The sequence below is a fragment of the Phalaenopsis equestris genome, unplaced genomic scaffold (assembly GCF_001263595.1).
Source record: "Phalaenopsis equestris unplaced genomic scaffold, ASM126359v1 Scaffold000002, whole genome shotgun sequence".
Classification (NCBI taxonomy): Eukaryota; Viridiplantae; Streptophyta; class Magnoliopsida; order Asparagales; family Orchidaceae; genus Phalaenopsis; species Phalaenopsis equestris.
Window position 1 is genome coordinate 43160936 of NW_018164444.1, and position 13456 is coordinate 43174391.

General features: G+C 29.5%; 1 protein-coding gene across 1 annotated transcript; it reads right to left on the bottom strand.

Moving 5' to 3' along the window:
• Positions 1-2059: 2059 nt before the first annotated feature.
• LOC110032700 (actin-depolymerizing factor 10) lies at positions 2060-12777 on the bottom strand (the record flags this gene model as incomplete). The annotated part of the gene is given in 2 exon segments (XM_020736415.1): positions 2060-2560; positions 12512-12777. Coding segments are annotated over 2 exon segments (417 nt in total), but the record flags the coding sequence as incomplete, so codon positions are not given.
• Between the last annotated feature and the right edge of the window lie 679 nt (positions 12778-13456).

The window sequence follows — 13456 nt, forward strand, 5'->3', positions numbered from 1 at the left end:
CATCATGCTTCCTCTTTCAACCATGTATCATGAAGCTACTTAAAAAATGAATCCCCTCCTCAAATTTATCCTTGCGCCTTATATGTTATCCTCTCTATCTATCTCTATCCTCTTAAAATTAAGTTCTTTGTCATTATCAATTTGTTTTGATTTTATCTCCTTATGTTTTCCCATTCCCCATCCCATAAACTATTATTATTTGTATATACAAGCATGTTACTATCAACCAAATTACCTTTAATTGCAAGTAGCAAACCCAATAATTTTTTTCTTGAATGACTTTCAACTATTTCTTCTTTCAACTATTTCTTCTTTATACTTGTAAGAATTTTATTAATTTTGATAAGGAACTAAACACATTGATAACTTTCTTTCAGTTTTCTTTTATTTATAAGTTCTTTGATGAGTATAGAGTAATAATTGAAAGTACATTGTTCTCTGGTTAGATATTAATTTTTTTACTAAATCCTAAGAAATACTTTGTTAATAGTTTCATGTGTTGAAGAATATTTTGTTTTTTTAATCAAAGTTCTTGAGTATTGAGAGATTATTCATGAGGATTAGGATATGGTTCTATGAATATAGCTATTGTTATGAATAGTAATTATTCTTATTTGAATATCATTTCTACTTCTCAAAGTCCATCTATTTAATTAATTTGAGTTTCTTATTTTCATTTGGCTTTCCTACTTGGCAAGTATATATGCAAAATTTTTTTTGTTATCGCTCTATCTACACTATGCATTGCTTGACCACTTTTTGAGTTTTTTACCTTTATATGAATTTTCAGTTGTTCTTATTTGAATATCATTTCTAAACCTTAGAGTTTATTTATTTAATTAATATTATTTTCTTTATTTTATCACATATATTTGGTAAATGCTTATCAATGGGTGTTCTTACCATCCCTCTATCCAAATTATTTATTGTTCAAGTATTGGTTGAAATTGATTATGTCACATAATATACCTCTAAATTTATTTGAAGTGCTTCTAAGAATTTTGATTATTATTAAAAAAACAATAAAGAGGATGCCAAGTATTTTTAGTACTCACCATTACTTATTTAGGCATTAGGGATCTATTTGCATTCTTATATAAAGTCACATTTAAAAGAATTTAAATGACACAAATACTAAGCATCTAACACATTCAAACCTGTATCACTAATGGCTATTCCTACTAACATGGTTGCTTCTATGCCGTTTTCTTTTTCTTTTTCTCCATATTGACCTCCACCTTCAAGGATCCAATCTTTGGTTTAGTAAACCATTGTATTCAAAATGTTGTTGTTGACCAAAGATATCTATTCAACTCTCTTTATTAGCCTCTAGTGCCCAATTATGAAACAATCCCAATTGAATAGATAATGTCTGATGGCAAATTTTCATTGGAAATTATTCCCCCTTTCCACTCAACCCCTTTATTAGGAGAACCAAAACATCTGATTGTTGAATGATTGCCCCCAAGATATCATGAATCTTATAGTCAACATCTCAAGAACTCAAAAATACCAAATATTCATCTATGAGAATACCATATCCAAAGATGAGGGACACCTAGATTCTACAATCTAATTAAATGAATCATAATCAACTAGTGGGAGTAGCAGCAAAATAAAGCATTTTCTAAAAGAGCTCAAATTACTAGAACTTTGGTTAACTTCATAGAGAGACAGAGAGACAACAGTAAATTATTAGAATTGGAGACATAATACGATTAATTAGTTTATTAAGCATTTCTGGTCCTTTGGTACTAATGATTATATTTTTTCTTCTTTTTTTTTTCTGAGAGTAAGATCTCCATCTTTTATAAAAATGAAATATAGGTTTTAAGCTTAAGAAAATAGGAAGATTTAGAAACATAGTAATTAACACTAAAACCTCAATTTTTTACACAAACACACCATCTTACTTATGCATGAAACAGTGCATTTCACTTTTAAAAAGTAAATGTGATATGAAAGATTTGGGAGGTATAGATGCAAAAAGTAAACATTAGGTGTTACATATGGAAATGCATAGGAATTGGGTGTATGTAAAGCAATATAAAAGGCTGCCACAAAATCTAAATTTCACATTACATAAGCCAGTAACTCAACAACTATATTCCTAAAATCTTCTTCAAATTTTTAAGCAAAAACATAATTCAACGAGTATCCCACAAGCAGGAGACTTGACATACAAGTCTGGCAATCTACTTTTCGATCACTCAACAAAAGCATAAGCTGAAATAAAATGTTTACATAGCCCGTTCTGTAAAACGAAATCGTATCATTTGTCGCCGAAATTATAAAAGAAGAATACATAAAACATAAAAAGTTGGTAGAGATTGTTGCCATGAATCGAACATTCCTAATCGCATAAAAATAGCTCAAAAAAAATCATTGAAAGTCCAGCAGTTCTTTCATTTAGAAGGCTCGGCCTTTTACAATGTCCAGGCTAATCTCGCTGGGATCTGTTGCTTGCAACTCCACTTGAATCCCGTCAAGCTCTCTCTTGAATCGATCTTTAGAGCTAGCATATAACATCTTGCTCCTCACTTTTGAGGTGTCCGGAGACCTGCATGATAGAATGAGAGGAAAAGTAAAATAAAAACGTTGATAAGTCCTTGTTAAAAGTTATATATATATATCTTTGATGAGTATATATATATATTAAGAATCATACTATTACATTGAGTTTGTTTATATTAATGAAAATGAAAATTATGAGAAGGATGGAAGTATCCTAGTCTTGAAGAGAGTTCACCCTATCGATAAGTAATTGGTCGACAACATATCTAGAGGATGACTAGATGATCAATGTAATATAAAGATTTATAATCAATTAAAAGTATAAATTAAGAAAATATAATAAAAATTATTAAATTAGATTCAAGTGATGGTTTAATATAAAAAATAATTTTTAAATCTTGCTCCAATCCTTAAAATCATATGGCTACCTGATTAGGGTTGTCAAAACGACTCTTTGTTCATGAATGACTCATGTTCGGCTCGCTAAGCAAACAAGCCGAACACGAACACACTTTTTGAGCTCAAAACATAAACGAGCCGAACACGAGCTGAGTCTGGGCTCGCTCGTGTTCGTATCGTTTACACCCCTAATGATGAACACATAAGATTGGTACTAGAAATAGTTATAGTTGGAATGTCAAGAGTGTTGATGATAATAGAACTTAAATTTTATACTCGTTTATAAATATACAAATCATGCCTGATGAGTTCGAAGTGAGAACAAATCTAAGGTTTTATTCTATCATAACTCTTTTTGTCAGTAATCACGTAATTGTGAACGGGTCCCAAAAGAATCTAAAACTTTTCTCAGCAAGCACCCTAGCAATACATTGAATAGTACATGTAGAAGTAGGAGGGTTGGTTCAAAAAGATTTACCAAATAAATAAGCCAAAATAAATAGAACTCTTTGTTAAGGAAATGAGGCTTGAAAATCAATTCTAAAATGGTGCAATAGAGCATTCATTAACTTAGTAAAACATTACGAGACTATTAAAATCATGAATAAATCATTAATCCTTGTCATCTGATGCAAAAAAAAAAAAAATAATTCAATCTTTAATATGATCAAACTTCAAGAGAATCTTCTTGGTATTAAGCAATGAGACTAAAGTTGTCAGATGGATTACGAATGAGGTCTATCAAATTTATCTTACTTACCAATGAACAATGATATGTAATGATTAAACTAGAAATATCACTATCAAAGAAGACCAATGTGGTTAAAATCTCATGCGTGAGAAGATAATGAAAAAGAATGAATGTTATACTTAAAAAAAAGAGGGAACTAGGTGCTTTATAATCAAACTAAGAAAATGTGAATAAATATCACACACCAACTATAATAGCATATGACTTAACTCTAAAAAATAATTGCAACTAAAGATCCATGAGTGGCGTCCAAAGAAGAGAGGTCGATGGATTAACTTCAAGTCTAACAATCTAGACTTCAGTTGTCTAAGAAGGAGAGAATTACCTAGGGATGATCATGATAAGGTTAATAGGGGAGAATGCCAATGCTAGTAAATGATAGGTCCAAAGAGTATAGGAGACTTTAGTGAAGACCAATCGATGAACTAATAACAGAGAGAGTTAGTGGGGTTAACGATCAAATTGAGAGTTGGAGTTAAAAGATGGTGGTGGTAAAGGATCAATATTAAACTCCAATGAAGAAGCTAAAAGATGTTAAGGAGAAAGAGAAACCACAGTTTAGAAAGTGAAATGTAGAGGCAATGGCCTCACAACCATTTTAAAAAAATAAGCTTAGTACAATGGAGGTGGCACAAGGTCAAGTGATAAGTAATTATAAGAGATCAAAGATGAAAGTGATAGATATGACATGGGTTGAGTGGAGGTAGTGGAAGATGCATGAAGGTAGCTACTAAAGAAGTGGTTGAATTGGGAGTATGACCTGATCATCGTTAGAAGGCCAAGGTTAGAGATGCAACATAAATAGATTTTATAGTTGATTTATGATATCTACTTCTATTGTTCATAGAGTTTGTTATGGAACATTTTAATATAAATTTGCTATTACTTTGATAACTATACCATGGCTGCAAAATACAATTAATGTTAGTGTTTTGATAAATTTAGGCATGCATATATGTTGTGGATTCCAAAAGGCATTAAATACATCCAATGTTTGGCTGCTTTTATATATATGATAAGATATTATTTAATTAATATTATTTTCTTCATATGTATACTTTTAATACTTTTAACTTTATTAAAAACTTAGAGTGTCATACATTAACCATTTTAAAGTAATACTTGCAAAGCATAATGGGGTGATGGACATACACCAAAAAAATTATTTATGTATAACATTATTAGGGATCTGATTTTCTCCTTAGAAATAAAATGAATTAGGGATTGATAAAGCTTTTAGGATAAGATTAAGGTTAAGAATATAAAGAGAATCTCTAATTTAATGGAACTAGTTATTTCTTATTTTTTGTTGTTTGTTTAATACAAACACAGAGACATCAATAAAATTTATATTAGTGTCACCCCAATTAAGATTATGCCAATACATTTTTTATCTTATGGATATAAATGATCTCTAGAAATATCTCATATATTCTATTACAAAATTCATTAATTACTGTTCGAGATTGTTATAAAAAAAACTCCTCTAAAATATATTCTTAGAATCCTCATATAGTTATTCAAGATTGTGGGCTCATATTTTGACAACTAAAGCCCAACAATATATGGATCAAATATCTACAAGTAAAATTTTCAAATAATCTTTATAACTTAATAAAAACTTTATAACAATATGCAATTTTGTTATAAAGCTTGATATAGTAATTCCAAATAATCTTTATAACTTAATTAAAACTTCACTTTTGAATGGCTTAATGAAAATAGCTACATGTTGATATTGAGACTTTATATAGTTGACTTGCACTTTAATCTATGTGATAAATACTTTGATATAGCAATTGTGCATATCAATATGCTTTTCTTTATCATAAATTACTAGATGTTTGATTATCAATCTTGATCTTTGTTGCTTTTTATTAAGATAAACTTAACTCCATCAGCAAGTTTAGAAGTTAAATTGCATGGCAAATACGCGTGTTTGATGCTACATACAGTGCTTTGCTAGACAAAAAGTGATAATGGGTTATTTCTTTGACATCTAAGAAAAAATAGTGTATTCCTTACTGAAAAATACCCTATATTTCTTTTTTTACCATCTATATCTTTGACAAATTAATGTCAGTTTATTTCATAAGCTTGAAATTATTAGATAATGAATATTGCAAGCCAAAATCAATTGTAATGTCTCTGACTTCTCTTAACAATCTTCAAGTGTGTGATAATCACAGTCTCCATGTAGTAACTGAAAAGTTCAATAACATACAAAATATCATTCTTTATGCAAGTCAAGTAGTGCATACTCTTAGCTAACCTCTTGAAAATTGTTGGAGTGGTTTTCTATTTCATCATAGTCTATTAGAGAATTTATGGGCCTTCTATTTTCCATCTTAAATGTCTTCAATATTTTTTTCTTATCCTTCATGTGAGATGAAAAATTCATCTTCTTCTAGGTTGACTTCATTGCCTAAGTAGTATGCCTTAAGCTCGTTATTAGTCATCTCAAACTCCTTAATCTTCATTGCTTGTTTAAACTCTTCAAATATGATTGGATTACTCCTAGTGAAGATCAAGTCATCAATATACAAACAAATAATCATGATATCTCCATTCATATTCATTTAAAAAATTTGTGTTTATAAGAACATTTAGTGAAGCATTTCACTTTCAATTATTTGTTTATTCAACAAGTTCATGCCCTTGGTACTTAATTCAATCAGTAGAGAGACTTACTTTACTTTAGATCCTCATTTTCTAGTCTTATTACATTGAAACCTAGTGGTTGTTGAATATTAAATTTTTCTTCTAGGATTTTATTCAGGAAATCAAATTTTACATCAATTTGATACATTCACTGCTTACTTTGATCTCCAAGAGAAATAGTGAGTTTATAATATCTATGTGAGAAACATGCGTAAATAACTCATTAGAGAGATGCCAATTTTATACTGTAATTTTTTGCTGCAAATCTTGCTTTGAATATTTCAACTTCACCTTTAATTTCTTCTTTACTCAATGCACTCACAAATCCAATTACCTAATGTTATTTAGACTTGAAGCTAGATATCATGTATCATTCGAACCAATTGCTTTGATTTCATCATCCATATCATTTTTCTACTTCTTATTTTGTATATCTTCTTGAAAATCTATAAGTTTACTTTTGGCCAACTGGCAAAATAGAGTAATATTGTTCTGACTATCACTTATTTCATAAAGATCTTGTAATCTATTGAACTGTAATACTCATTCACTTGAAACCTTACTTGAATTTGATGGATATGAGTTTTTTAAGAAGGTGTTTCTTGTTTATTAATGGGATGGTAAGCTTCTTTTTTCCTTACTCTTTCATTGGCTATTCAATTTCTTCTTAAATTAAGTGTGGAAAAATATCATAGTTTTCATCATATGATCCCTAGATCTTATCTTCTAGTTTGAATCTTTTACACACACACACACACACACACACACACGGGTTATGATTCCAAAACTCTTAGATGTAATATTGTTTTGTACTCCATGCTCCTTTATTATCTTTCCCTTTACCCTTCTTATTGCATGGTGATCAATTGGATAATAAGTTGCACATGTAACTACTTTAGCTCAACACTCCTTTGTCAATATCCAACTCTTAAGCATTCTTTAATTTAATATGTCAAAAATTGTTCTAATAGTTTCCCAAAACTTAACATATTAATTTTTCAAATTTAGCAAAAAAATAAATGTTGGAGATAAATTGATGCTTATTATTCTTAAAGTAGTGAGTATTACCTTCTCTTTGTAGATCTATGTCTGTGTCATCTCTACATGACAAAATGCCACTCACCGAATTATCAATATCTATGAACACATTTCTTTGTATCATATATGATTACTTGCACCAATATCTAGAAATTATATTCCATCTTTGATGATTTCATTTTCCTTGAATGCTAGCATTATAGTACCATATTCTTCTTTCTTTTTTCTATGTGGTTAACTCTTTCATTTAATTTATTATTAGGTGCTTCATATTCTTTAGCATGATGCCCAAACTTAGTACATTTATAACACTTAGTTTGAGATTTATTATACATTGACATTGAAATATTTTTGTCACATCCTCTTATTGATCTTTTCTTCTTTTATAGTTTATTTTATGGTTAGAACTCCATCCTTGTGTGCTATCATTACCTAGTATTTGTCTACGTCCTTTTTTCATTTTGGCTTTAATTTATGTTGAAGCTTTCGTCTCTTTTTTAATTGGTTGGAGATTCATCTTGAGTAATTGTTTAATGCTTTCTTTCTTATATATTAGAAGTTCCTTAAACTATCTTTTTGTATGAAGAATAGGTAAACTCATTGTGTGCCTCATTGTCACATTTCTCCAAAACCTCCCAAGCATCATTTGTTCCAAGGAATGCCTTCATTTTGGTGCTTCATTTGTCATAGCCAAACACTTTCAGCATCATGAATTACAAAGAGGCGATACCTCTATTCAATATCTCTTTAGAAAGAAACCTTTAGATTATAATATAGCTTTTTTGGATGAATTTTTTTTAAGGATGAGGCAACGGATAGGAAAAAAAAGTGAAAAAAAAATCTAATTTTATAGAAAGTATTATTTATATTACACATTTTTTTTCTTGATACAAATTCAAAGACATTGCCACTATTTATTCTAGTTGTACATCCCTTAGAATTATGCCAACAAATTTTAATCATATGATTACAATTGATTCTCTACAATGATTCCCTCTTATTTTCTATTACAAAAATCATTAATCATCATTTTTTATTTTTCTAATGAATACTTTAGAACCCTCATTGGATTATTCTAATTCATGGGTTCATGTTTAGACAACTAAAACTCAATTAGACATAGAGTAACAAAATTTGTTCTACAACACTTTATTCTCTAAATATTAAAGTGTGGTTTTTAAAGTTAAAATTAATAGAGCTAGCCTATCCTCATTATTTATATTCTAAGTAATGAAACATATTAATTCATTTACTTTCTTGGAGTAGAAAACCTATAATTCTATTCTATAAGTTTCACATTGAAAAAACTAAATAAAAACAAGTAGAAAATAAACATTTCAAATAAATAATAATAATTTTTTAAAAGGAAATAACAAATATTTATATAATTTTCATCAAATTATTTTTTAAATACTTAAATATCTATCTTCTACATTTTATTATTTTCTTAAAAAAAATAATAGGTCAATGTTCAGTCCCAAGTCCCATATATGAAAGTAGAAGGGTTGTGTAAAAATTTCATCCAAAAAATTTTTCATCAAAAATTTTTGACATGAATTATTTAAATTATTATGTTAATGCTTAGGCATCCTTTAGAAGTGATGTGTTGCATGACCTTAATACAGTGAATAGTATGCAAGGGTTGTTGCACCAGTGCCCGGGCTAAGTGTAGTGTTAAACAAGAGGGGTCTTTTATATAATGGACAGATATGGGTAAACAAGATAATCCATGAAACTACTATTAGAATAGGAACTTGGAATAAAAGTACTCTCACAATTAAATTAATAAAATTAGAAGATAATTATCTTATGCATTCAAGAAGCTAAATGGTTGGAGAAAATTATAAGGAGATTGATAGTTTATAGTTTAGATTTAAATTTTATTATTCAAGTGAGAGGCATACTAGAAATGTTGTAGATGTAATTATTGATAAGAGTTTGAAAAATAATATTATAAAAATTAATAGAATTGGAGATATAATTATAGCTCTAAAATATTATCATTGATATTAAGATTCTTAATATTTTAAGTGCCCATGCTCCCCAAGTAAGTTTGCATGTATGTTCAGAAGAAAGGTTGGATAAATGTTTAGAAGAAAAATTTTAAAATGATTTAAAAGAGACAATACAAATGGTACTTCTTGAAAAAAAATCTTTATTAAAGAAGATTTAAATGGACATGTTGGTAGACTAGTAAAAGATTTTTGAAACAGTCATGGTAATTATAATATTTTGGAGTGTCTAATGAAGAAAGACGAGTCATTTTATATTTTGATTTAACATATGATTTTATTATTGCTAATACGTTATTTTAAAAAAAAATGTGCATATCATCACTTAGATATAGATTGATTATTTTCTTATGAGAAAAATTGATCATCGAGAGTGTCAAATGTGTAAGGTCGTTTCAAGTAAAAAATTAAGTACCCACCACTGGTTATTAGTTTTGGATTTTAAGATGAAAAGTTGGATGAAGAAAAATATAATGAAATATTGTCATAAAATTAGATAAATGCATTTAAAAGATACAAATAAAATTATTTTTATGACTAAATTTCAAGAACTTAAGATTTGAAATGTTTATGAAGATGTTAATACTATGTGGGATAAAATAATGAGTAGTATTAAGCAAGTCGCAAAAGATATGTTTGGAGAATCAAAATGAAAAAACTATTGTGAATAAATATAGTTTGTGGTAAAATAATGATATGTAGAAAAGACAAAAAAAATTGTTATAGAAATTATTTTAGATATAAGATCTTGGAGGATTAGGAAAAATATAATTTGAGACATACAAAATCAAAGAGAACAATTTGTAAACTATGAAATTTACTTTTTGTGATTCTTATAATATATTAGATACTAAAGAGGGTGATACACACACACAAGCTAAGCAAAAAGATAAGAAAAGTAAAGTTTAGTTTAAGTTATGTGTATTAATGATGAAAGTTAAAAAGTGCTTTCTTAGGTGAGGATATTTGACATAAGTGAGTGTGATATTTTGATAGACTTTTCAATGAAGATTGTGAAAATAAATACAATTGACTTTAATGATCTTAATATCATAAATAATAACAAAGTTTTTAAATTCTATCATTATATTAATAAAATAGATGTTGAGTAAGCCATAAGAAAATGTATGGAAAACTAGTATGATCTGATGACATTCGAATAGAAGTCTGAAAATGTTTAGAATATCTAGAAATTTTTGGGTAAACTTCTTAATATTGTTTTAAAAACTTAAAGGGGGTGTATGATGGGTGAAAAAGATTTTATTGGTTCCTAATTTTAAAAATAAAGAGAATGCACTATAGTTTGCAAATTATAGAGGAATTAAGTTAATATGTCACACATTAAAAATTTGGGAGAGAGTAATTGAATGAAGGTTATAACATGATACAAAACTTTCTCAAAATTAGTTTGGATTCATGTCAGACAAGTTTACAATGAAAGTTATATATTGCTTGAGAGGTTTGATAAAGAAGCAATACAGAGAGATTAATAAGGATATGCATATGTTTTTTATTGATTTAGAAAAAGCTTATGATAAGGTGTTAATATCACATATATTCAAGTCATTGTAGATATGTATACTAGAGTTGTTACCTGTGTTCAAACACAACGGGGATTGACCATGATTCTTCCTATTGCAATTGGATTTCATCAGAGGATCAACTTTATTCTCATATCTATTTGCTTTAGTTATGGATGTTCTTGCTAGACATTTACATATATATATATAAGGATGTACCTTAGTGTAAGCATTATGAATGTCAATTTTAGACTCTATTGGCTTTCATTTGAGTAGATCTAAAATTGAATACATGAGATGTAATAATAGTAGTAGTTGACATAGTGGCAGTGTTGTAATAATGATTGATCAAGTCATTAAAAGAAGTGAAAGTTTTAAATGTCTCGGGTCTATTGCTCAAAGTGGTGGTGATATATATAAGGATGTTATTAGTAGAATTCAAGTTGGATGGTTGAAGTGTAGGAATTCATCGAGCCCATTGCGTGCTAGATAAGGACCAATAATTAGACTTCAAGAAAAAAATTATAAGATAGCGATGAGATCTGCAATGCTTAATGGCACATAATGTTTTCCTATAAAAAAGAAGCATAAAATTAAGTTAAGTGTCGTTAATATGAGTGTGCTTAGGTAGATGAGTGGCTTTACACTTAGAGACAAAATGCAAAACAAATAAATCCATGAAAGGGTTGGAGTAGCTCCAGTTGGTAGAAAAGATTAGATAGAGTCGTCTAAGATGATTTGATCACATTAAAAGTTGACCATCCGATGACCATATTAAGAGAGCAGATGTTGTAGATTTGACTTATACTAAGAAAGGTAGAGGTGGATCTAAGAAGTCTTTGTCATGTTATATAAAAATGATCAGACTTTATTAGAATTAAATGAAAATATGACACTCAATAAGATACAATAGAGAAAAAACAATTCATATAGCCAATCCCACTTGATGAGATAAAAGGTTTTGTTTAGGAGAGCTTCTTCATTCGAAAAGCTCATTTAAAAGTAACTTTGGAATAAACAATGGTATAAAGTAGTGGTTGCTAATGTCAATATTACCGGTTGAATTTGAAAAACCTTATGTGCTTTTTAACACTATTACTTATAATTTTTTTAATATAAGAGATTATAATAACACTCATATTTCTTACATAATTTTATATGGCTCTCATTGGACGACACTCGACGGTATTTGTGTCATTGATGATGAGATATTCAACTTCTACATTAAAAAAAAAATCTAAGAGATTAATAAACATCAATTCTAAATCTATTATAATGAAGAAAAATTAATAAACCTAAAACATATTAAAAAAAAAACCTTGAATTGGATAAATATCCATAATGGAAATCTACTGACATTCACTCAATTGAAAACTTCCCCGGCAAAACCCACTTATGGATTGCTTTACTTTGTAAATGTTCTGGTTTTGCTTTTAAAATGTGAGATCCATCTCATAAATGGCTTTTTGCCGGAAGACATCTTCGTCCACATCAGGGAGTAAATCGTTGCTTGGCCCGGGATATGGAGAAGGAGACACCAATTTAATATCATTTAGACTAAATCAAATCTTCAGGAAATGATATTTAAAAACAAGTAGGCGTAAAGCAAATCTCACCAGGCAATGAAGAAGATCTTGCTTTTCTGACAGTTCTCGTCGGTGACAAAATCGAAATCATAAACAGCATAGCGACATTCATCCGCAGGAAGAGATCCGGTGAAGTCATTGTAGCTCTCCTCAGGCTGGCCGAGCCTATCCACCTTTATCTGCATCGCCTTCTCATCGATCTTGAACACGATAAATCTGTAATTGCGCTTCGTTTTTAGCTCCAAAAACCTCAGCTTGCACTCGTCATTTACTGCCAATCCTGAAGCCGAATTCGCCTTTGCAATAACATACACAGATTAAATATATAAAAAGAGCATGTAGAGTAGTTTATATGTTGAACAAGCTTATGATCAGGACATTGTTGATGATTTTTATCCATGAAAATTTGTTTTGGCGTGTGTGTGTATATATGGAGTGAATATAATTAGGTGATGATATCTCATTGTATTGTGGCAGTATATAAATAAATATATATAGATATCACTTCAATATCACCACAATATCTACAAATACCACTAAATTCACATCTATTATATATATATATATATATGGGGGGGGAGGGGGAGGGGGAGGGGGTTGGAGATTAAAGGAAGGAAGAAAGGTAGAAGAATGGAATTTGGTACAGCGAGTTTCTTTTGTTTTGAGGATAGAAATGTGGGGAGGAGAGGATTTGATGGAGGAAATGAAGGTGGAGATGGAGGAAACCCCTGTTTTCTCTCACGTTTAGCTGGACGGTTGCTTCATTTTTGGATTTGTTTATTTTAGGGCTTTTGAGAGCGTTATTTATTATGAGGAATTATTGCATACGTACACCGCATGCGTTGTCCGATTCAAACATGATCTACGGTCAGGATTTCAATTTTTTTTAAAAAAAAAATTTAGGTGGGGCTCACCGTACGATGAGGATCGGGCACCGAGATGCTTGTGGTGGTGTCCGAGCCCCATGGGAGAAAT